Genomic DNA, 25,164 nt, shown 5'->3' with positions numbered 1-25,164 from the left:
TTGCCATTCCCTTCTTCAGATATATACACGACCATGAGTACAGCAGATAGCTAGTGAGAAGCTGCCATATAGAACAGAGAGCTCAGGGCTCTGAGATGACCTGGAGGGGTGAGATGGGGCAGGGGAGGGAGGGAGGCTCTAGAAGGAGGAGATTTATGTAAACATATAACTGATTTACTCCACTGTACAGCAGAAACGAACAAAACATTGTAAAGCTATTATGCTCCAATTAAAAAAAGATAAACATTTAAAAAGTGAAACAAACTGCTCAGTGAGAATGACTTTTCTTCCGCTTTTATTCAATGCAGGAGGTGGAACAGCTCCTCGTTGGTCGCCCCCATGCCTAACTCCAGCCAGAAGCCTTGCTGGGTGTGCAGTGAGGCAGTCAGGGGCTTGGCTGCCTGAGCTGCTGATGAAAACGCACGCAGATCTGAAAGGCCATCGCCCAGAGGCAGCGGCCCAGCCCATGCCTGGGTGGTCACAAGACTTACTCTCCACCCGCACTGCTACCCAGAGCAACTGCAATATGGGAACTCTAATTTCTCTTTGATTGAAAAACATCACAGATGATCATATTTTGAAGACCTTCCTTAGGATCTGACTGTACTGATTATGATGATGAAAGGAACGCCTACAAGTGGAGTTACACATGGGAGGGCAAATCAACAACTGATTGAAACATGATAAAGTAGTTGCAGAATGTACGCTTAAAAAAAACAGGAAGCATTTCTAATCCCTTTGATGAAAAAATATTTCACTGGGATTTTGCTTTTTTAAGTTTCCTCTCTCTTATGCTTCTTTCACTTTTCTGTCTCAACTCTTCCCTTTGAAAACTCCTGAACATTTTCTTTATGTACTGCTGCTGCTGCTAAGTCGCTTCAGTCGTGTCCGACTCTGTGCGACCTCATAGACGGCAGCCCACCAGGCTCCCCCATCCCTGGGATACTCCAGGCAAGAACACTGGAATGGGTTGCTATTTCCTTCTCCAATGCATGAAAGTGAAAAGTGAAAGTGAAGTCGCTCAGTCGCATCCGACTCTTCGCGACCCCATGGACTGAAGCCTACCAGGCTCCTCTGTCCATGGGATTTTCCATGCAAGAGTACTGGAGTGGGTTGCCATTGCCTTATCCATTCTTTATGTACAGATGAACTAATTCCCCCACGTTCCCAACTTTTAAATTATAATACATAGAATCTTAGGATACTGAGTTGTCAAATTAAGGAATTGTGGGCAGAAGAAAGCCTTGTCTGCATGTAAGCTTTATTTTGAAGTTTTGGGAGGAGACTTATTATCTATGGACACTGGAGTAATTTAAAGATATCAAAATTGAATAGGCAGAGTCCTCTCAAAGTTAAACTTTATCTACTAAGGCAGTGAACAAGACAGTTGTACATCAGAGGTAGCATGTGCTGGGGTTGGAACTGCCCACTCTTTAGGGGGCAACAGGTAAGGGAACATTTATGTTCCTCATCTACATGTAAATAAGGTTAGGTTTGTATCTCCTTAAGAATGTCACTATGCAGTCTTCTAAAAATACTGCAAATGGGCAATACAAATTATACTGTAATTAATTGCATATATCACCGTTGCCATTAATTCATAGTTCTTAACTGGATAGAAAAGTTATGATGTACTTGATCCTTGTGAACATCAGATTAACCTGATCTATTATATTCAGGAAAAGCTATGCAATTAAGTGTATTAAATAGGCCAAAGACAGATGTGCAGTTTTGTATTTTGAGCGTATTACAGGTTTTCCTAACATATTTAGTTTGACCCTTCTGATACAAATGCCACTTTTTTCTCTTGGGGTAAAAGCTGAGAATATTTGAGTTGAATTAAAAGAAATTTGAAGAATTGAAAAATGAATGAAATAATAAGTTTAAAATAACTTTCTTAATTAAATTTGAAAATCATGAAGTAGATAATTTCTTCAAGAAAATTAAATTATCAAAGTTAACTGAAGAAAGTATGAAGAAGTATGAAGAGATTACTAAGCCTGAGGAAACAGAAAACTTTATCTAAATACTATAAAGATTCCAATGTCCTCGGGTCTTCTTGAATTGTGTCTATTTAACTCTTGAACTGTGAACTGAAAATTTTATCTAAATATTATAAAGGTTCCCATGTCATAAGCTTTTACTCTTGAACTTGGTCTAAAGAAATAAATGGTCCTTATGTTAGAAAAATTGTTAAGATGAATAATAACTAGTTGCTTACATGTAGCTACCAAACCTCAAATGCTCAAAACCAACAAAAATCATATTGAGAGAGAAAAAGAGACTATTCTGATTCATAAATAATGCAATTCTAAATAAAAAATGAGCAAATAAAATCTAAAGTGTAGTTAGAGAATAATTTACTATAAACAGGTTTAGCTTTTAGTCCCCACAATCCCAGGAATATTTACTATCAGGGATGCTATTAGTGCAATGCTTTCAAGAAGAGAAAACATGGGATATAAAACAAATAAATTCAAAATCAATTCTGACTGCATACCCCCAAAAAATTTCTTAAAAAAGAAAAAGAAAATGACTTTCCCCATACTAGAAGGAATCTCAAACAGACAACTAACACCATAGTATTTAATGAAGAAATACTAGAAAAACACCCATTAAAGTTGATCCAATTTAAGATCATCTGATACAAGCCCCATCATCTCTTGCATTAATGAATTTTGTTGTGAAAGATCTGGAGCCTCCCAGGAATTAAGACATGAAAGAGAAATGAGAGGTTTAGATACTAGAAAGAAAGACACTGAAACAAACCTTTTGATTGCCTACCTAGCAGCAAGAGATTCAAGCTAAACCAATATTTGAAATTACTAAGAGTTCAGAAAGGTTTTTCTTTACAAGATACCAATTCAGAAATCCATAACCGTCATCAATCTAGCTACAAAAAAGGTAAAATTAGAAAAACCTTTATTCACAATAGCAATAAATATGTGATACCCAGGGTGTCCCCAGTGAGAAACACAGAATGATAAGAAGTAAGCTACATATAACCTTTTTTTACTGAGAACTTTTACTGAGAAAGAGCTGAAAAAAGTAGAGACCTAAATACCACAAAGATGACAGATATTGTCACAACAACATATAGGTTTAATGCAAGTCTAAATGAAATACTAACAGACTAATTTGGCACCTTACAAACGATTTTAAAGATTTCCTAGAAGAATAATTGTTTATTAACAGTACTGACTCAATGTACATGAGTTTGAGCAAGCTCAGAGAGATGATGAAGGACAGGGAAGCCTGGCATGCTGCAGTCCATGGGGTTTCAAAGAGTCAGACACGACTGAGTGACTGAACAACACTTGAAAAATAAGAGTGATGCTATCAAGATGGTGGAAAAGCAAGCCCTGGATCCTCCTTTCCATCAAGATACACTGACTGAACAACAATACAAGAACATTCGGCTTCTGCCTGGAGAAGAAAGGGAAGATCTGGACCACAGACCACTATTATGATTTTTTCTGTCTAATGCAGTGGCTTCTGTCTAACCTGTCTCATCACATTCTAGATGCCTTCAGTTCAGTCTCTCAGTCCTGTCCGACTCTTTGCGACCCCATGGACTGCAGCATGCCAGGCAACCCTGTCCATCACCAACTCCCAGAGTTTACTCAAACACATGTCCATTGAGTCAGTGATGCCATCCAACCACCTCATCCTCTGCCGTCCCCTTTCTCCTCCCATCTTCAATCTTTCCCAGCATGAGGGTATTTTCCAGTGAGTCAGTTCTTCTCATCAGGTGGCCAAAGTACTGGAGTTTCAGCTTCAGCATCAGTCCTTCCAATGGGTATTCAGGACTGATTTCCTTTAGGATGGACTGGTTGGATCTCCTTGCAGTCCAAGGGACTCTCAAGAGTCTTCTCCAACATCGCAGTTCAAAAGCATCAGTTCTTCGGTGCTCAGCTTTCTTTAGAGTCCACCTCTCACATCCATACATGACCACTGGAAAAACCATAGCTTTGACTAGATGGACCTTTGTTGGCAAAGTAATGTCTCTGCTTTTTAATATGCTATCTAGGTTGGTCATAACTTTTCTTCCAAGGAGTAAGCGTCTTTTAATTTCATGGCTGCAGTCACAATCTGCAGTGATTTTGGAGCCCCCCAAAATAAAGTCTGTCACTGTTTCCCCATCTATTTGCCATGAAGTGATGGGACCAGATGCCATGATCTTAGTTTTCTGAATGTTGGGTTTTAAGTCAACTTTTTCACTCTACTCTTCCGCTTTCATCAAGAGGCTCTTGAGTTCTTCACTTTCTGCCATAAGGTTGGTATCATCTGTATGTCTGAGGTTATTGATATTTCTCCCAGCAATCTTGATTCCAGCTTCTGCTTCCTCCAGCCCAGCATTTCTCATGATGTACTCTGCATATAAGTTAAATAAGCAGGGTGACAATATACAGCCTTGATTTACTCCTTTCGCAATTTGGAACTAGCCTGTTGTTCCATGTCCAGTTCTAACTGTTGCTTTTTGACTTGCATACAGATTTCTCAGGAGGCAGGTCAGGAGGTATTCCCATCTCTTTGAGAATTTTCCACAGTTTGTTGTGATCCACACAGTCAAAGGCTTTGGCATAGTCAATAGCAGAAATAGATGTTTTTCTGGAACTCTCTTGCTTTTTCAATGATCCAACAGATGCTGGCAATTTGATCTCTGGTTCCTCTGCCTTTTCTAAATCCAGCTTGAACATCTGGAAGTTCATGGTTCACCTACTGTTGAAGCCTGGCTTGGAGAATTTTGAGCATTACTTTGCTAGTGTGTGAGATGAGTGCAATTGTGCAGTAGTTTGAGTATTCTTTGGCATTGCCTTTCTTTGGGATTGGAATGAAAACTGATCTTTTCCAGTCCTGTGGCCACTGCCGAGTTTTCCAAATTTGCTGGAATATTGAGTGAAGCACTTTAAAAGCATCAATTTTTAGGATTTGAAATGCTCAACTGGAATTCCATCACCTCCACTAGCTTTGTTCATAGTGATGCTTCCTAAGGCCCACCTGACTTCGCATTTTAGGATGTCTGACTCTAGGTGAATGATCGCACCATCGTCATTATCTGGGTCATGAAGATCTTTTTTGTATAGTTCTTCTGTGTATTCTTGCCACCTCTTCTTAATATCTTCTGCTTCTGTTAGATCCATACCACTTCAGTCCTTTATTGTGCCCATCTTTGCATGAAATATTCCCTTGGTATCTCTGATTTTATTGAAGAGATCTCTAGTCTTTTCCATTCTATTTTTTTCCTCTATTTCTTTGCATTGATCACTGAGGAAAGCTTTCTTATCTCTCCTTGCTCTTCTTTGGAACTCTGCACTCAAATGGGTTTATCTTTCCTTTTCTCCGTTGCTTTTTGCTTCTCCTCTTTTCACAGCTGTTTGTTAGGCCTCCTCAGACAACCATTTTGCCTTTTTGCATTTCTTTTCCTTGGGGATGGTCTTGATCTCTGCCTCCTGTACAATGTCACGAACCTTCATCCATAGTTCTTCAGGCACTCTGTCTATCAGATCTAATCCCTTGAATCTATTTGTCATTTCCACTGTATAATCGTTAGGGATTTAATTTAGGTCGTACCTGAATGGTCTAGTGGTTTTCCCTACTTTCTTCAATTTAAGTCTGAACTTGGCAATAAGGAGCTCACACAGTCAGCTCCCAGTCTTGTTTTTGCTGATTGTATAGAGCTTCTCCATCTTTGGCTGCAAAGACTTATAATCAATATGATTTCCACATTGACATTCTGGTGATGTCTATGTGTAGAGTCTTCTCTTGTGTTGTTGGAAGAGGGTGTTTGCTATGACCAGTGCTTTCTCTTGGAAAACTCTGTTAGCCTTTGCCCTGCTTCATTCTGTACTCTAAGGCCAAATTTGCCCGTTACTCCAGGTATTTCTTGACTTCCTACTTTTGCATTCTAGATGCCTAGGGATCACAGAAAACAAAGACAGCAGTTTGAACTAACACAAAGGTCAAAGAAAAAATGTACACAGACACACAGACATATAGATAGACAGACAGACACATACACATGTCCTATAACTAACAAAAACTACAAATAATCTAATTTTTAAAATGAACAGAATTTCTACGAATAGACACTTTTCCAAAGAAGACATACAAATGGCCAACAGGAACATGAGAAGACACTCATCAGGAACTTGCAAATTAAAACCACAATGAGATATCACTTCATTCCTATTAGAACATCTATTATCAAAAACACAAGAAGTAACAAGTGTTGGTGAGGATGTGCAGAAAAGGAAACCATTGTGCACTATTGATGGGAATGTAGACTGATGCAGCCACTATGGAAAACAGTTTGGAGATTCCTCAAAAAATCAGAGATAGAACTATCATACGATCCATAAAGTCCATTCCAGAATATTTATCCAAAGGAAACAAGAACAGTAACTCAAAAAGATAGTCTCACACCCATTTTCACTGCAGCATTGTTTACAATAGCCAAGACATGGAAGCAACCTAAATGTCCACTGATGGATGAATGGATAAAGAAAATGTGATATATCTATATCTATCTGTCTATATATAAAATATATAAATGAACCATAAGAAGGAGGAAATTTTTTCATTTGCAACAACATGGATGGACCTCGAAGGCATTATTTTATTTGAAATAGTAGACAGTGGAAGAGTAATACTGCATGATCTAACTTGTATGTGGAATCTTAAAAAAAAAAACAGCAAAAATACCCCAAAACCAAAAATAGACCAGTGATTGCTGAAGCAGGATATAGGAGGGAGACAAAATGGATGAAGGTGATCAGAAGATGCAAAGTTCCAGTTAAAAAGTAAATAAGCTCTGATACAGCATGGTGACTATAGTTAGTAACATAGTTAGTTGTATATTCAAAAGTTGCTAAGAGAGTTGATCTTAAACATTCTTACTGAAAGAAAAACTGTTTGTAACTATGTGTCGTGGAGGACATTGACTAGACTAATGGTGAGCATAACACAGTTGTACATACATTGAATTATTATGTTGTACATCTGCAACTAATGTAATGTTATATATCAATTATATCTCAATAGGAAAAACAAACAAACAAAAATGGAAACTATCAACTTTGGGTTACTTTGTGAATTATCCCATGTGAGTTAAATTGATGGTGTGAAAGATCATAATGAATGCATTTTGAATTGAAGAAAGCAAATTTGTTCTATAATATGCTAATGGTATCATAAAGCTGCTACTGCTGCTAAGTCACTTCAGTCGTGTCCGACTCTGTGCGACCCCATAGATGGCAGCCCACCAGGCTCCCCCATCCCTGGGATTCTCAAGGCGAGAACACTGGAGTGGGTTGCCATTAAAGCTAGAATGATTAAAAAATATTCTTGTGTTAAAAATAAAATTAAAAGCAATTGAGCCAAATAAATGGCAATAAAACACATTCTAAAATGGTAAAAATTATAATATATACTAAATAAACCACTACATAGAATTTTAAAAAAGGAAAAGATTAACTTGAAGTCAGAGAAAACTGGCTATTTAAATGCAAAGTAAGAGTAAGGGAATACCCTCACTTTCTAATATGTATCAAAATAACAGCCAGCTATATTTAAACTTTAAGAAAAAGAGACACAGACGTACAGAACAGACTTTTGAACTCTGTGGGAGAAGGTGAGGGTGGGATGTTTCGAAAGAACAGCATGTATACTGTCTATGGTGAAACAGATCACCAGCCCAGGTGGGATGCATGAGACAAGTGCTCGGGCCTGGTGCACTGGGAAGACCCAGAGGAATCGGGTGGAGAGGGAGGTGGGAGGAGGGATCGGGATGGGGAATATGTGTAAATCTATGGCTGATTCATATCAATGTATGACAAAACCCACTGAAATGTTGTGAAGTAATTAGCCTCCAACTAATAAAAAAAAAAAAAGAAAAGAAAAAAAAATGTTAAAAAGCAATCAAATAGTGTTAAAACAAATACAGCTAAAAAGTCATTTGATTTCTTAATGGTAAGAACTTTCCTAGCATAAAGCTGTGTAAAAAGACAGGAATGTTAAGATTGAGAGCACTTTCATAAGAATTGAAAATGTCTATATAACAAGACACATTATAAATAAGATTAAAGAAAATAACTATAAAGAAAGGTTCTGCACAGTTAAGCTTAACATTTAAAAAGTTAAAATCCATTAATAAATCAAGTTGATGCATCAGTACAAATGAGCAGCAAACAGCAGAAAGGAAATATAACTACCTTCTAAACTATGTGGGGAAAAGGAAGTTTCATTTCACCCTTAATCAGAGAAATAGAAATTATGGCAAATAAACTATATCCTCCTCATAAAATTAACAAAATTTAAAATTGTTAATAGTCAATATTAACAAAGATTCAGAGAGTTACTTGAACTCACTAGGAGTGTAATTTGGTATATCCTTTTTAAATAGCAATTTTGTATGAAGAGTCTTTAAAATGTTCCCACTTCTCACTTAGTGATTCCACTTCACAAAATATACACTCATGAAATAAGTGGGGAGCCATGTACAAAGATTAAGGTATGAAGATTTCAGTAGTAAATGTTGAAATTATAGCAAAAGTTGGAAATAACCCAAATATCCAACAACAGAGGAGGTGTTAGATAAATATTGCTCAGTCCATTTAAGTAAAAAATATACAACCATTAAGATGTTCTTGAAGAACTGTAACAGCAATGGGAAAACACCCACAATATAACTTACAGTTATAGAACTATATGATCAACACATTTTGCAGTATGATGTAAACTATATTTGAAATATTTGCAGAGAAAATAAGAAACCAAAAATATTAACAATAGTTAGAGATTGATTGCAGTTTTAATTTTGCTCTTTGCTCGTCTCTGAATTTTCCAAACTTTACAATAAATATGTAGCACTTTATGACTGGAAATAAGCTATTTTAAGAAATACATTCCTAATAGTGGATTAGAAGAAGGAAAACCTACTAACCTAGTTCTTAGCTGTGTTGATAATTTTGAAGCTTGAATGACAATAAAAACAGCTTATAATGAGCTTCAAAAAAGAAAGACGCTCCTAGATTTTTCTTTGATCATATTAGCAGCTTGAAAATATTCCCCAAATTAAGGAATGGCCCATGGCAGTTCACCACACCAATGCAAGTCCAGATTAATTGTGCTTTGATTGTTCTTTTCCTCTTTGGTCTCACCTGATGATGTGGGTTGCTGCCATTGGTTTGCTGAGCCTGAGATAGTCTTTGAAGCTTTTGTTTGAAGGTCTCTGAGGCTGCTATTTCTACTGGTTCAGTTGTACACTCATACATTGGTCCTTCAGATCTATTACACTGACTGGAGAGCCTGTTATAAAAGTAGGATTTTATGAGAGGTTGTAATAAGTTTTAATGATCAGGTGTGACATTGAGGAGAATCTTGTTAGAAAATGTTAAGTCAGTTATTCAATCTAATATAAAAAAAAAATAACAACAGAGTAGTTCAGCTTTTTCTCTGTGCTGTCTCTCTCTTTCAACTACTTAGTTGATATGGAGCTAATTAACCAACAAGAGGAACAAAACTTCCATTCCCTTTCCTCTTGATAATCTAGAAATGAGAATGTAAAGAAGTTCAGGGATGACTACAGAAAATCTCCCAGGCCATCCTGTCCGGGTCAGACACTAGGGGTAAATGCAGACATGTGTTTATTACCAACATAGCTAAAATAGCATAGAGTAGAGTAGTTTAAGGTCAGGCATATTTCATTTTATACAACTGCATTTAATTTCATTCCCTCATTCAAAAACTATTTAAAGTATCTTACCATCTTGAGTTATTGCAGACAAAAAAGACTTAAAAAAAAAAAAAAGAGAACTCCCTGCTCATAGAGAATTTATGTCTAATGAACAGACAAATACAATCATTTCTGACATAGCGCACTTATTTTTACAGAATGCAATGAGAGTATAAGAAAATAAGTGATTACTCTGCGGTACACTGCACTTGTGTGTTTACGGGGCTGGCACTTTCTGGTGAACAGAATATAACACACTGACATTTTAAGAACCTTTAGCTCTGCACGTTGCTGTTGTTCAGTTCCTCACTCATCTCTGACTCTGAAACCCCACGGACTGCAGCATGCCAGGCTTCCTGTCCTTCATCAACTCCAGAGTTTGCTCAAACTCATGTCCACCGAGTCATTGATGCCATCCAACCATCTTGTCCTCTATCATCCCCTTCTCTTCCTTCCTTCAATCTTCCCCAGCATCAGGGTCTTTTTTTTAACGAACCAGCTCTTTGCATAAGGTGGCCAAAGTATTGCAACTTCAACTTCAGCATCAATCCTTCCAATGAATATTCAGGACTGATTTCCTTTAGGATGGACTGGTTGGATCTCCTTGCAGTCCAAGGGATGCTCAAGAGTCTTCTCCAACACCACAGCTAAAAAGTATCAATTCCTCAGCGTTCAACTTTCTTTACTGTCCAATTCTCACATCCATACATGACTACTGGAAAAACCATAGCTTTGACTAGATGGACCTTTTTCAGCAAAATAATGTCTCTGCTTTTAGTATGCTGTCTAGGTTTGTCATAGTTTTTTCCTTCCGAAGAAGCAAGTGTCTTTTAACTTCATAGCTGCAGTCACCATCTGCAGTGATTTTGGAGCCCAAGAAAATAAAATCTGTCACTGTTTCCATTGTTTCCCTACCTATTTGCCATGAAGTGATGGGACAGGATGCCATGATCTTCATTTTTTGAATGCTGAGTTTTAAGCCAGCTTTTTCACTCTCCTCTTTCACATTTATCAAGAGGGTCTTCAGTTCCTCTTCACTTTCTGCCATAAGGATGGTTTCATCTGCATATCTGAGGTTATGATATTTCCTCAGGCAATCTTGATTCCAGCTTGCCCTTCATCAATCCAGAATTTCACATGATGTACTCTGCATAAAGTTAAATAAGCAGGGTGACAATATACAGTCTTGATGTATAAAGCTGTATACAGATGTATATAGCTCTTTCCCAAGTTTGAACCAGTCTACTGTTCCATGCCTGGTCCTAACTGTTGGTTTCTTGACCTGCATACAGGTTTCTCAGGGGGCAGGTAAGGTGGTCTGTTATCATGTCTTTAAGAACTTTCCACAGTTTGTTGTGATCCACACAGTCAAAGGCTATAGCATAGTCAATGAAGCAAAAGTAGATGTTTTTCTGGAATTTTCTTCCTTTTTCTATGATCCAATGGATATTGGCAAGTCCTAGCTTTGCATAGGGCTTACAATTCCCTTTTTTCATCTTATCTCCATAAACACTACTCTGGGAGTAGGAAGAACAAGTTATCTCTATCATCACGTGAAAAAAACAAAGTCTTAGAAACATTCCCCAAGGCCACTCACTGGATAAGAACAAGACTTCTTTATCTTTCTGTCCCAGATTTAAACGTCACTAGAACAAAGCTAGTGGATGTGATGGAATTCCAGTTGAGCTATTTCAAATCCTAAAAGATGATGCTGTGAAAATGCTGCACTCAATATGCCAGCAAATTTGGAAAACTCAGCAGTGGCCACAGGACTGGAAAAGATCAGTTTTCATTCCAATCCCTAAGAAAGGCAATGCCAAAGAATGCTCAAACTACCACACAATTGCACTCATCTCACATGCTAGTAAAGTAATGCTCAAAATTCTCCAAGCCAGGTCTCAGCAATACGTGAACTGAGAACTTCCAGGTGTTCAAGCTGGATTTAGAAAAGGCAGAGGAACCAGAGATCAAATTGCCAACATCTGTTGGATCATTGAAAAAGCAAGAGAGTTCCAGAAAAACATCTATTTCTGCTATTGACTATGCCAAAGCCTTTGACTGTGTGGATCACAACAAACTGTGGAAAATTCTGAAAGAGATGGGAATACCAGACCACCTGACCTGCCTCTTGAAAAACCTGTATGCAGGTCAGGAAGCAACAGTTAGAACTGGGCATGGAACAACAGACTGGTTCCAAATAGGAGAAGGAATATGTCAAGGCTGTATATTGTCACCCTGCTTATTTAACTTGTATGCAGAGTACATCATGAGAAACGCTGGGCTGGAAGAAGCACAAGTTGGAATCAAGATTGCTGGGAGAAATATCAATAACCTCAGAAATGCAGATGACACCACCCTTATGGCAGGAAGTGAAGAGGAACTAAAAAGCCTCTTGATGAAAGTGAAAGAGGAGAGTGAAAAAGTTGGCTTAAAGCTTAACATTCAGAAAACTAAGATCATGGCATCTGGTCCCATCACCTCATGGGAAATAGATGGGGAGCCAGTGGAAACAGTGTCAGACTTTATGTTTTTGGGCTCCAAAATCAGTTCAGATGGTGACTGCAGCCATGAAATTAAAAGACGCTTACTCCTTGGAAGAAAAGTTATGACCAACCTAGATAGCATATTAAAAAGCGGAGACATTACTTTGCCAACAAAGGTCCATCTGGTCAAGGCTATGGTTTTTCCAGTGGTCATGTATGGATGTGAGAGTTGGACTGTGAAGAAAGCTGAGCACCGAAAAATTGATGCTTTTGAATTGTGGTGTTGGAGGACTCTTGAGAGTCCTTTTGACTGCAAGGAGATTCAACCAGTCCATCCTAAAGGAGATCAGTCCTGGGTGTTCATTGGAAGGACTGATGCTGAAGCTGAAACTCCAATACTTTGATCACCTCATGTGAAGAGTTGACTCATTGGAAAAGACCTTGATGCTGGGAGGGATTGGGGGCAGGAGGAGAAGGGGATGACAGGATGAGATGGCTGGATGGCATCACCGACTCGATGGACATGAGTTTGAGTAACCTCCGGGAGTTTGTGATGGACAGGGAGGCCTGGCGTGCTGCAATTCATGGGGTCGCAAAGAGTCAGACATGACTGAGCAACAGAACTGAACTGAACTGAACTGAACTGAACGTCTTCCAACACTGGATAATTAATTACTCCTTGTGACACTTCATACTCCATTCTAAGAGACCCATGTTATCAATCCAACCATCCATCAATTCCTCTATCATGCATCCACTCATTTTATTATTCAGTCCATCAGTATTCAGCAAATATTTATTGTGCATTTATCATACTGAGATGCTGCTGTAAATTCTGGAAATACAACTGGAAACAATAAAAGTTCCCTCCCCCAATGGAGTTTCCATTAAAGCGAAAAAAGTGAATATATAGAACATCAGATGCTGATGAAATACTTTTGAAGAGAAATAAAACAAGGGAGGGAGTTTGGGAGTGTCAGAGTGGGGACAGGGGATAAAATGGTAAAATAGGTAGTCAGGCAGGGCCTTAAGGATGAGCTGACATCTGACTAGACCTTTTGCGAGTATTTAAGAGGTAAGGAGTCCAGCCATGCAAAGAGGTGGTCTAAGGATACCAGTTCTTTAAAGTAAAGGTTTTAATTGTGAGACTGGGGGATAGGGCTTAGTCCTATGGTGAGGAGGGAGGAACAGAACTGGAGAACAGAGGTGTGGAGGGGAGAATGGACCTGGAGAGGTTCCCAGCGTGGCTCAAACACGCAGGAGTTTTCTAAGTCATCTTACAGTGTTCAGTCTTTAGCTTAAAAACAATGCGAAGCTAATGGAGGGGCTTAAGGCCTACAGTAAGTTTGGGAGAAATGAATGTGTGAGGAATACCATCTTACTTTGTTTTTTTTTTAGAGATCAGCCAGGCTTCTGTGGCCAAAAGAAATGCAAATAAGAGCATCAATCTTGGTGTTCTAACTATGAGAATGGAGGGATCTGGAGAAGATTTCAAGTATGCAATAAATCCAGCTGACTAATTGTCAGAGTTTAGTGTTACTCTGCTAGGGAAAGGTGAAATAAATGGCTTGAAGATGACAGATGAGTTGCTACCTAATATCTTTGCTTTTATTTTTAAATTTAAATTATTTGTGCTATGTTGAAGATATACATCAAGATGATAGCCAGGACTTCCCTGATGGCGCAGTGGATAAGACTCTGCCTGCCAATGCAGGGGACATGGGTTTGATCTCCAGTCCAGGAAGATTCCATATGCTCCTGAGCAGCTAAATCCCCGTGCCACAACGACTGGGCCGGAGCGCCACAGCCTGTGCTCCACAGCAAGAGAAGCCACCACGATAAGAGCCCCACACACCACAACCAAGAGGAGACCCCACTCACCGCAACCAGAGAAAGCCCGCAAATGCAGCCAAGACCAAGCGCAGCCAAAGAGAAGATGAACTAGAGTTAGCCAAATTCTCTAACTTTATGAGTCCGGTGATAACCACCTGCTAGGTAAATGTGGTTAAGGTATAGGCATGGTATCTAATTTCCAAGTCAATACGTATTTTTCCTTTCAGAAAGCTATAAAAATATATGAAATTACACCAAACTATAAAGTGACAAAATGACCACACAAATAGGGTCTAGGATTGAGATGGAAATATGCTGATAGATATCTGAGAAGTTTAGAGAATTACAGAAGAAATTAACAAATTAATATCAATTTTATTAAAGTGATCTATTTTTACACTTCTGGTAGATAAAATAAGAGTGCATGGATTATTCTGGCTGCTTTCCTTCCAAAAGTTTCATGATCATAAGCCCATGGAAATAGTGCCTCTTTCTTTATCTTCTGGAGTTTTAAATTATAAAGAAATAGTGACTTCAAACTTTCAGGTCATGATGACTTTTAAAAGGTCACCTTTAGGCTGGTACTCAAGTGTGTGATGGATGATCTCAGTTACCAGGGTGATGGGTGTCCTTTGAGTAGCCCTTTGGAACACAGATTGGAATTCTGAATTTTGCGGATTAACAAAATTCACAACTTTTAATGCAACTGTTTTACTTGGGTGAATTTATCTTAACGAAGTATTAAACATATAGGAAAATGCACATATAGGGATGTTGACTACAGAATTTTAGCGGGGGGCAAAATTTGAAAAGAATCAAAATGTTAAGGGATTGCTTCTAAATTATGGCACTTCTTTATAAGGATGAGAGTGAGGTCATTGAAATGATGGAAGAAGCTACATGCTAAGTTGCTTCAGTTTTGTATGACTCTGCGACCCTACGGACTATAGTCCACCAGGCTCCTCTGTCCACGGGGTTTTCTAGGCAAGAATACTGGAGTGGGTTGTCATTTCCTACTTTCGGGGATCTTCCTGATCCAGGGATTGAACCCACCTCTTTTGTGTCTCTTGCATTGGCTGGCGGGTTCTTTACCACTAGCACCACTAATGACAGGACAAATGCTCTCCATTTAATGTATATGGAAAAAAGAATGAAAATCTGTATCCACAGCATAATTCCTGATTTGGTAATACTGAAATGTGAACAGCATATGGTTGTGAGTGATGGAATGTGTCTTTCTTTTCCTTTTTTAAAATAAAATATTAATTCTGAATTAGGCTTTCCAAAGTAAACCAATGAAAAAGAAAGATGTTGGAGAAAGTTATTCAAATCCTCTAATATTAAAAATCTGTGTCTGTCTGAGGTCTTCAGCTGGGATAACTAAGTGATGGGACGGGCCACTTAAAGGTAGTTTTGTCTCTTGTTCTACTTTAAAATTAAAGGTTGTTTCTAGAGGGGAACAGCATCTTACCCCTTCCCCCGCTGCAGATGCCCTGGGCTGGCTGCGTAACCCCAGTACCAGGCTTCGGGTTGCCACCCTGCAGGAATCCACTCACCTGGCCCATGCACGATTAGCCATATCCTTTGGATTCACCTTGTCCAGGAGCCATTGCCTTCTTGCAGCTTCTTTCCTCCTACAGCGCCCTTGGAGCAGATTGTTTCTGAGGGTCCTGAGGATGAGTTTTGTATTGTCCTTTGCTGACATCTGCTGGGATGGCCAACAGTACAAAGGGCATCAGATCAGCCTTAACGCAGTCTTCTTTCCTTACTTGGGTGGACTGGCCGCCATGAAAGTTTCTAAGATTATTTCACTAATTTTTATGTCCACAGAAAAATCATTTTACTTGCATCCCATCTGAACTTCTTCACATTCTCTCTCTATTCACATACATATAATATCCATTTCCAAATTAAATACCCCCTAACTTCCACAATAACTCCTCTTCTGGAATGTGGAATTCTAAAGCTAAAAGAGGATGTGAAAGAGAACTATGTCTATGGATGCTAATTGGAGGGATTCTTTGGAAATTTATTTCCAGAAAAATGCCTATAAATTTAATTTTCCATAAAAGTTCAGTGGATTCACAGGCCACCTGAAGTCCATCCATGGACCCCACAAGTAAGCCAAAAGGAAACAAAGTAATGAGAAGTTACAGAATGTTCAACTCTTGAAATCTAAAGTGTAATAACAAAATGACCACATGGTGTCAGTCTAACATCGATAAGACCTATTTTCCCCTAGATAGGAGGATCATACGCTAATAAACCTGAGAAGCTGAGTTAATAAAGTTTAGTAAAGCAATATCCTCTGAAAATTATTTGGCAAGATTGAGGCACTTGACTTTGGTGGACCATTCACGGTAAAGAGATCATGAGGGAAAACTGTCTTCAGTAAAGGTAATTAGTCAACAGCTTTTACTATTTGGAATTTGAGAGTGAGGCCAACTGCATGGAGAAACTGATTTCTACTAAGTGATTTCTGGAAAATCTTAAATGCTCTCTGCCTTAAAAGTATCCTATTTCTCTTTGTTATTATCATGAGCTGAATTCTCTTCCTGCATATTTATAGTTTTCTTTAAATTTTTTTTGAAAGTCAGCTATAAAGTCTAGTTTTATACTGGCTCCAGTCAAAACTGAGATAGTAATCTTTCTCTTTTGTTTTTACTAGGAAAAATATACTTGAATTTTAGCGCTGAGGAAAAGACATGTTAAAAAAGAAAACTTCTGAAACGCACTAGCATCTAGAGACCTCATTGCATCGTTTTTTCGTTTTTTTTTTTTTTTACCAAATGAGAGTTTTAAAATTTTTAATCTGTATCCATTTCCGATGCCTCTCCCCTCTTATTCCTCAGATATTTTCTTACACATAGTACCGGTCAGTGGCTTCGGATTAGACTCTGGCCCATTGTCTCCAAAAGGTTTTATTAAAATCTACAGTGTAAAGTATATGTATATTGAGAGATATTTAAGGTTGAGCTTGCCACTTCTTTAATTTTAAATATTGTAATGTATGAAAGGAGTAGAATCTGTGGTCTTCCTGATGGGAACGTTTTTTTCATTGCTGTAGCTCTCATTGATAAGACTTATGAATAGCTTGGTACATTGCATTAAATGTTACCTGGATGCAGTTCTCAACCACGGGATGAGACTTCTGGTGGGACTCACCCTGAAGACTAGATAAGAAACACACTTGGCAGATGTCAAAGTTGAGACACTTCAGACAGCGGTATCTGCCAATTAAAGTGGAAGTGTGACTTACATCACTATTCATAGGTGAGCAAAGAAAATATTAGTCAGAAGAAGGAGCATCCTAAGATAAATAAGAGATATCTGAGGATCTGAGCTATTGAGTGAGTGTACAGTTAGGTCTTCTTTTTATCATTCATTTTATTTGTCATTTTTATAATATGACATCAAATGAATATAATTTTGTCAACAAACTATAGTAAAGAGGCCTGATTTATCCTCTCCCCCACCAAAAAATACCAAGTGTCTTTTATACGCATGGGACTGTGTGCAACAACCCTTAAGATACACTCTGAAGTTTGCGGCCACATTTTGGGTAGCTGCACAAAATGAGCAATTTCAATGCAATTGCCAATCTAAAGAAACCTGGGAGATTTCCAAAAAGTTAGAATTCTAAATTCTCTTGAGAATTTGTGAGATCTGATGATATTGGACCTGCATTCCTGTGTGGTATTGAGGAAAATAAAATCATAGATAAAAGAATCTAAAATAAATGTGTCATTTTTTTTAGAAATTTGTACGTAGGAAGGAATACAGTGAAGAGCGGGAGTTCCCCATCAGCCAAGGTCCAAGTCCAAGCGAAGCCGCTCAGTCGTGTCCAACTCTTTGCGACCCCATGGACTGCAGCCTACCGGGCTCCTCCATCCATGGGATTTTCCAGGCAAAGGTACTGGAGTGGGTTGCCATTTCCTTCTCCAACAGCCAAGACTGAGTGACAAACACAGCCAAGTTTGTGAACACACCAGCTCTGCAGACTCTCTATTATGAACAGTTACAACCTTAAATCGCCTGTCGGAGGAGAGGAGATCTTGAGACATTCTGCTAAGGAAGGGTGTCTTTAGGCACTCAGGGAAAATGTTGTGCTTTTGGGGGGCATTGCTGTGAGACCACACAGTCAAGAATTAGTAACTTTCAAGGATGAATAGAATCATACCATTTGTAAAATATCAGGGATCTATACTTTTTCCAAAAAAAAGCTTTTTATTTTGCATTTGGGTATAGATGATTAACAATGTTGTGACTGTTTCAGGTGGACAAGGAGTCAGACATACACATACATGTATCCACTCTCTCCCAAACTCCTCTCCCAACAAGCTGCCACATAACATTGAGCAGAGTTCCCTGTGCTATACAGTAGGACCTTGTTGGTTGTCCATTTTATATATAGCAGTGTGTACATGTATCTCCCAAAAGTGAAAGTCGCTCAGTCGTGTCCAACTCTTTGCAACTCCATGGACTGTAGCCTGCCAGGCTCCTCTGTCCATGGAATTCTCATTTGTATCATTTCTTTTTAGATTCTGCATGTAAGGGATGTCATACAATATTTCTCCTCTATCTAACTTACTTCACTCAGTATGACAATCTCTAAGTACATCCAAGTTGGTGCAAATGGCATAATTTCATTCTTTTTAATGGCTGAGTAATATTCCATTATATATGGAATATATATATATACACACCATGTTCCATTATATAAACAATATTCAATTATATTATATATATACACACAAAATATCTTTATCCATTCCTCTGTGAATGGATGCTAGGTTGCTTCCATGTCTTGGCTATCGTAAACAGTGTTGCAAAGAACACTGGGGAGTGTGTATACTTTTGGACCATGTTTTTCTCCAGATATATGCTCAGGACCAGGATTGCAGGGTCATATGGTAGCTCTATTTTTAGTTTTTTACAAAACCTCCGTACTGTTCTCTATAATGGTTATATCAATTTACATTCCCACCTACAGTGTAGGAGGGGTCCCTTCTCTATCTATACCTTTTTCCCTATATTTTAACTGATATGCAACTACAGATTCTGTGACATAAAGTCGTGTCTTCCCCATCAGTGGCAGCAATGGGTGAGGGCAAAGTGGCAGCTATTCCTTTAGGACAGTTCCTCCCTACCCTCTTCCCCTCGTTTATATACTTGTCCTGCCCCAGAAAGCATTTAAGTTTTCAATTCCTGTTTCCAGTTACAAAAGTAAAACTATGACAAGATTCCTATACTCTTCAAGTTTTCTATCTTGCTGCAAAGACATGATAGGGAAGCTTGAGGTATACTAACTAGCAAAATTAAGTACCGTGTGATGAAGTGCAGAGTGAGAGGCATGGAAAATAAATGCAGTAGGAAGAGAGGTGAAGACACCTGGGGATGGGATGGTCTGATTAGCTTTCATAGAAGAAGTGAGGCTCGTGCTGGGTGTAGAATGCTGGGTGGGAGATTAAGGTGAAAGAAATCCCAGGTAGAAAGAAGAGGAGGTATGAGGTAATGCAGACTGGGGTGAAGAAGGGTTTAGAGCTTGTCAGATCTATCAGACCTACAGATAACTCTGGAGAACAGAGGAATAAAAAGTTGGAATGTTCCTGAGGCCAGATGGCAGAAGGGTTTTTGAACAAAATCATTGGAAGGCAAAGCAGGAGAATTCAAGTGCCATGAGGCCAGCTCTCATGGCCCTTGTTCACTGCTGTCCCTGATACCTAGACTCACAGTGGGTAGTGTTGAAGGGCTATCATAGTAGCATTGAAAACATTTTTGAGCCCTCACTATGCAGCTGGCAGGGGACATGCATTGACATAGTTAATCCCCATGAAAGTTCTTTAAGGGAAGGCATTCTTATTGTTACCCTCATTTGAAGAAACCGGTTTCTTTAAATCAGTTCTTAAAACTCAAAGAGATATTAAGCAAATGCACAAAGTTACACAATGACTTGGTAATGGTTTAATTAGGCTTTGAGTCCAGGGATACCATCTGAATGGAGAGCCAGCTATTTTAACCCATGTAATAGACCACCAAGGGGAGACTTCCTTAGTGGTCCTGTGGCTAAGACCCCACAATCCCAATGGAGGAGGCCTGGGTTCGATCCCTGGTTGGGGAACTAGATCCCATGTGCCGCAACTATGAGATCACATGCTGCAACTAGAAGATGCTGAGTGCTGAAACTAAGACCTGGTTAAACCAAGTAAGTAAACAATAAATAAATACACATATATACAAGGGCTTCCCTTATAGCTCAGTTGGTACAGAATCTGCCTGCAGGTGCAGGAGACCTGGGTTTGATTTCTGGGTCGGGAAGATCCCCTGAATAAGGAAATGACAACCCACTCCAGTATTCTTGCCTGGAGAATCCCATGGACAGAGAAGCCTGGTGGGCTACAGTCCATGGGGTCGCACAGAGTCAGATACAACTTAGTAACTGAACCACCAAACCACCACCAAATGTATATATAAAACAGAATACCAAGGCAGGAGACTTGATTAGAGTCACATGCCACTATTACTAGATGACCTTGAAACAGAAACTTAAGTTCATTGAAGATACCTGGCACATGGTAGGTTTTCAATGAACATTTATTGATTGAGTTAAATGAATGACTTCGTTTCTTCAAGGAGGAAAATGGGGCTAGTAAATCCTGACCTCTAGGCCTTGTAAGAGTGTGAAGCCGCGCAGTCGTGTCCAACTCTTTGCGACCCCATGGACTGTAGCCTACCAGGCTCCTCAGTCCATGGAATTTTCCAGGCTAGAATACTGGAGTGGGTTGCCATTTCTTTGTTCAGGGGATCTTCCTGACCTAGGGATTGAACCGGGGTCTCCCGCATTGCAGGGAGACACTTTACCGTCTGAGCCACCAGGGTAGCCGAGGCCTTTGTAAAGTTTTATAAAACTTTGAAAATTATTCAACATGCGTACTCGGGGAGACGTGATGTGTATAACATGAAGTATTTTTTACTAAGATGATTTGATAAGCCATCTGTACTGGCTGCTTTATTTGGCTTTACTGTATGGTTGCAGTTGATTCCTTAGGACAATATGGTGACACTAACCTTGGCTTATTTCCTCCGTGCTCTGAAACTACCGACAGAGGCATGAGAAAGGGCGCAGTGTGGATAATGAGCTGGTCTGTTGTTGATGCTTTTACTCACAAAGGACCACGTCATTTCCCCCTAATCTCATTTCAAACTTACATGGCTATTCAGGAGTATAAGTGTGACACGTCCTGCTAAAATTGGACCCTCAACTTAGGAACAATCTCTGGTCTTTCTCTCCGACTTTAGGAGGCCAAGTCTTGCCCTCTTCTTGCTAACTCCAGATCTGCGAACACTTCTGCTCTAAGATGACTTTGTGACTCTCACTGAAACTAAAAGCCCTGATGCTATAGCTGGGGTTTTCTGAGAGTCAAAACCACAGGTTTAAGGTTAGACCTATAATGTACTTAAGCACTTTCTAATAAGCTCAGATGGTTACAGCTAAGAGAAGCCTAAGTCATCCTTTGATTCACCCATCCTTCTCTTGCTTACAAAGAAACTGTGGTCTAGAGAAGCTCGAGGTCATGCCCAGATGACTCAGCTGTCTGCATATAGGAGAACTATACATTGCCTTAGATTTCTAGGAGGAAAGATGGGTCACACAGAGGCATTTCTAAGAAGCAGCTTAATCTTACTCTTAGTAGGTAGGGACATAACCTAAAACTTATAGTATGGCATATTTGGCCCCATGCTTTTGCTATTTTTTTTTTTAATGACCTAAGCAAGTCATTCACATTCTAAGACTCCTTGATCAAATAAAAATAACAATACATGCTTTATGTTATATATAATGATTTTGAAAAAAATACGTCAATGTTAAAGTTGTATTTTATGTAACTGCAAAAACAAATTCTGTCTCTGGCCCAGTACAGGACACAGCGTAACTGCTTATGTAATGCTTGTTTATTGAGTAAATGATTATGATATACTTGTAATATTGAAAATCGTATTAATGTTTTCCCACTGCCCAGTTAAAAAAAGAATTTACTTTTCATTGTAGTGTGGATATTTCTTTGGTTTAGCTTGCTTGGTTACCAACATTTGGGGCCATTGGTATGTTTTTTTGTCTCAACTTGTGTTATTTGTGAAGAGTTTCTATGAGTGAAATTTCATTGTGTCCTCAGAATTCTCTGCAAAATCAATTTACTTCCTCAGCAAAATTAAAACCTGATTTCCAGTTCTTAGTGAGCTCAACAGACTTATTTTATATCAGACTTATTTTATGTCACTTTTCCTGCCCCTTCTGCGCATACCCCCTTTTAAAACCAGTTTTGAGTTCCCAGGTTGTCCTAGCTCATCAGTTCCACCACATCACTAGCCCCTGTTACACCTGTGTTCATCCATGGTGATGGTCACCCACTTGCCTGGCCCCCACTTGCTGGCTTCCTTCTCTCCTCCCCACCTTTAATAATAACTCAAATTTTACTTCTTTAGTGTTTTATTTAGAGGAAACCTACAATACCCTTTTCCTAAGATGGGATTTTGACTGTCATCTCAAAGCCATGGAAAGATCTGAATTTTCTATGTCCAAACCTAGCTTTCAAATCTGCCTTTTCCTCCAGGAAAAGAGAAGCTCTGGCATGAGCAGCTCCCATAAAGCCTCATCATTTCTTTGGTTTCAAGGAATGTTCTCAGTTGTCCGCACAAGGAGGCAGCAGAGCATCACGGTTGCAGAGCAGGGACTCGATTCCGGCCGCAGCCTCAGCCACTTGCTAACCATGTGAGCTTAAGCTTAGGTTACTTAGCTTCTCTGCTAAATAATAATAATACCACCATTAGGCATAATAACACCATTTATTATATAGAGTTATAACGTTTTCCACAACTGATCCATGTGAACCACACAACCTAATATTTGTTCAACATTTAGCAAACGTAAATAAGGTCCTATAGCACAGGGAATCATAGTCAATATCCTATGATGAACCATAATGGAAAAGAATATGTAAAAGAATGCATGTGTGTATAACTGAACCACTTTACTGTACAGCAGAAATTAACACAAACCTGTAAATCAATTATACTTCAAAAATATTTTTAAAGAACAAAATATGTAAACTATTGTTATCGTTATGGTTAACTACAAAATATTTAAAAGAGTTTTGGTAACAAAAGACAACATTTTCCCTTTAAGGAATAAAAATATCTAGTGGTCTGAATACGTGTCACTAGAACTTAATATTCCATTAATTATAGAAAGCAAAATAAAATATAAGCAGGATCATTCATACAGGAAATTATTATCTGCCCCCACCAAATTAGCTGAGTTCTAAAAGTGTGAGTTAGACAACCAAAAGAATCTGGAGAGAAGAATCTCCAACTCTAGATCCATTTGGAGAGTGATGGTCTGTGTAACAGTGATGAGTGACTGTACCTCAGTCCTGTGATGGGAAAGTTCCTGCAGATTCTACAGCGAACAGGGTGAGTGGCCATTTCAGTGGCTGACAGTCGGTAGCAGGTTGGGATCCATAAGAGGATGGGAGGCTCAGACTGCAACCAAGACAGGAATTTCTCTTCTTTGATTACTGGGCTCAACACCTGAAAAACAGTGGCACAGTCAAATATGTCTCCAAGCAGGACTGCAGTCTCTTGTAGATGTGTTTTCATCTTCTCTTCTGGCTCTGCTTCTGTTGACTCTGCTGAAGAAGTTTATCTCGTGCAAAGGTGAATTAGGTGAATTTACCTCCTGAATTAGGTTGTCTGGGATGCGTGTGGAGTAGTAGGTGTGTGATTGAAATGGGTCAGCAGCTGTGTCTGCCCCCAGTTCCCAAGGACATGTGCGTGGCACTCACCCCTTGGAAACAGCTGCGTGTAGCACTCTCCACAGAGCACAGAGCACGACTTTCCCCAACGACAGTTGGAATCTACAAGAGGCAAGAAACCCTGTGTCAGTGATTAAGAAATGGAGAAGTGGGTGGCCGCTAGTCACACCTGAGCAGTGGCACTTATGGTCAAAGAGTCACACATATCTGGTGTCTGAGGCTGGATGAACTGTTTCAGTTAGGCAAACGAGACGTGTGGATTTTGTGCAGTGTATGAATAGAGACAAAGAATGAACAAGTGGGGAGAAATGGGGCTGGGACGAGGAGAGTAAGAAGTTCTGGCAATGAGGGCAATACAGGGAGGGCTTCCATGTTTCTCTCGTGACCCCAGTTAAATTATTTAACCTTTCTTTGCCCTTGGACTACAAGGAGATCCAACCAGTCCATCGTAAAGGAAATCAGTCCTGAATATTCATTGGAAGGACTGATGCTGAAGCTGAAACTCCAAAAGGAAATCAGTCCTGAATATTCATTGGAAGGACTGATGCTGAAGCTGAAACTCCAACCCTTTGGCTACCTGATGCGAAGGACTGATTCATTGGAAAAAACCCTGATGCTGGGAAAGATTGAAGGCAGGAGGAGAAGGGGACAACAGAGGATGAGATGGTTGCATGGCATCACCGACTCAATGGACATGAGTTTGAGTAAACTCCGGAAGTTGGTGATGGACAGGGAGGCCTGGTGTGCTGTGGTCCATGGGGTTGCAAAGAATCGGACATGACTGAGTGACTGAACTGAACTTGCCCTCGTTCACCTACGAATTACATGTAACAACAATACCATATTAAAGTTCAGGGCAGTTTTAAGGAAAACCTTTCAAACACACATCATCTCATTTTAATAAATGCCAGTTTTTGAGGTAGAGCAGTTATTATCCTTGTTTACAACAAGAAATAATTGAGATCTGATATTTTGCTCAAGGTAAAACAAACAAACAAAACAGATGTGAATTGCTATACAAATGAGATCTCCCTCCAAGACTACTCTGCTGAGGGGTTCTCCCAAAGCTTTGTCACACCTGGACCTGATATGTATTCTAGTGGCTTGATTTAACACTACCTCACTCAGTGGTTTCCATCTTTCACTCAGCCACATTAAGGAGTTTAACTAAGGGACCGAGAACACCCTGTGACTGCTGAGATGGCCAGGGACTTGGCCCTGACATTAACTATATGCACAGATACATGTACCTGTCACCTCCATTTATGCCCATTTGGTCACGTGTCCTAATTTCATGTCT

At 39.3% G+C, this 25,164-nt stretch overlaps 1 protein-coding gene across 1 annotated transcript in view; it reads right to left on the bottom strand.

Moving 5' to 3' along the window:
• The window catches only part of DYTN (dystrotelin), a 59,595-nt gene that overhangs the window by 23,077 nt on the left and 11,354 nt on the right, over nt 1-25,164 (bottom strand). Inside the window, 4 exon segments of the mRNA XM_043908882.1 lie at nt 15,609-15,757; nt 17,171-17,282; nt 23,477-23,640; nt 23,895-23,966. Coding sequence (XP_043764817.1) covers nt 15,609-15,757; nt 17,171-17,282; nt 23,477-23,640; nt 23,895-23,966 — 497 coding nt within the window.

Source organism: Cervus elaphus, chromosome 8 (genome assembly GCF_910594005.1).
Source record: "Cervus elaphus chromosome 8, mCerEla1.1, whole genome shotgun sequence".
Lineage (NCBI taxonomy): Eukaryota > Metazoa > Chordata > Mammalia > Artiodactyla > Cervidae > Cervus > Cervus elaphus.
The sequence above is the reverse complement of the archived record's forward strand: the minus strand, read 5'-3'. Positions and strand labels throughout refer to the sequence as shown.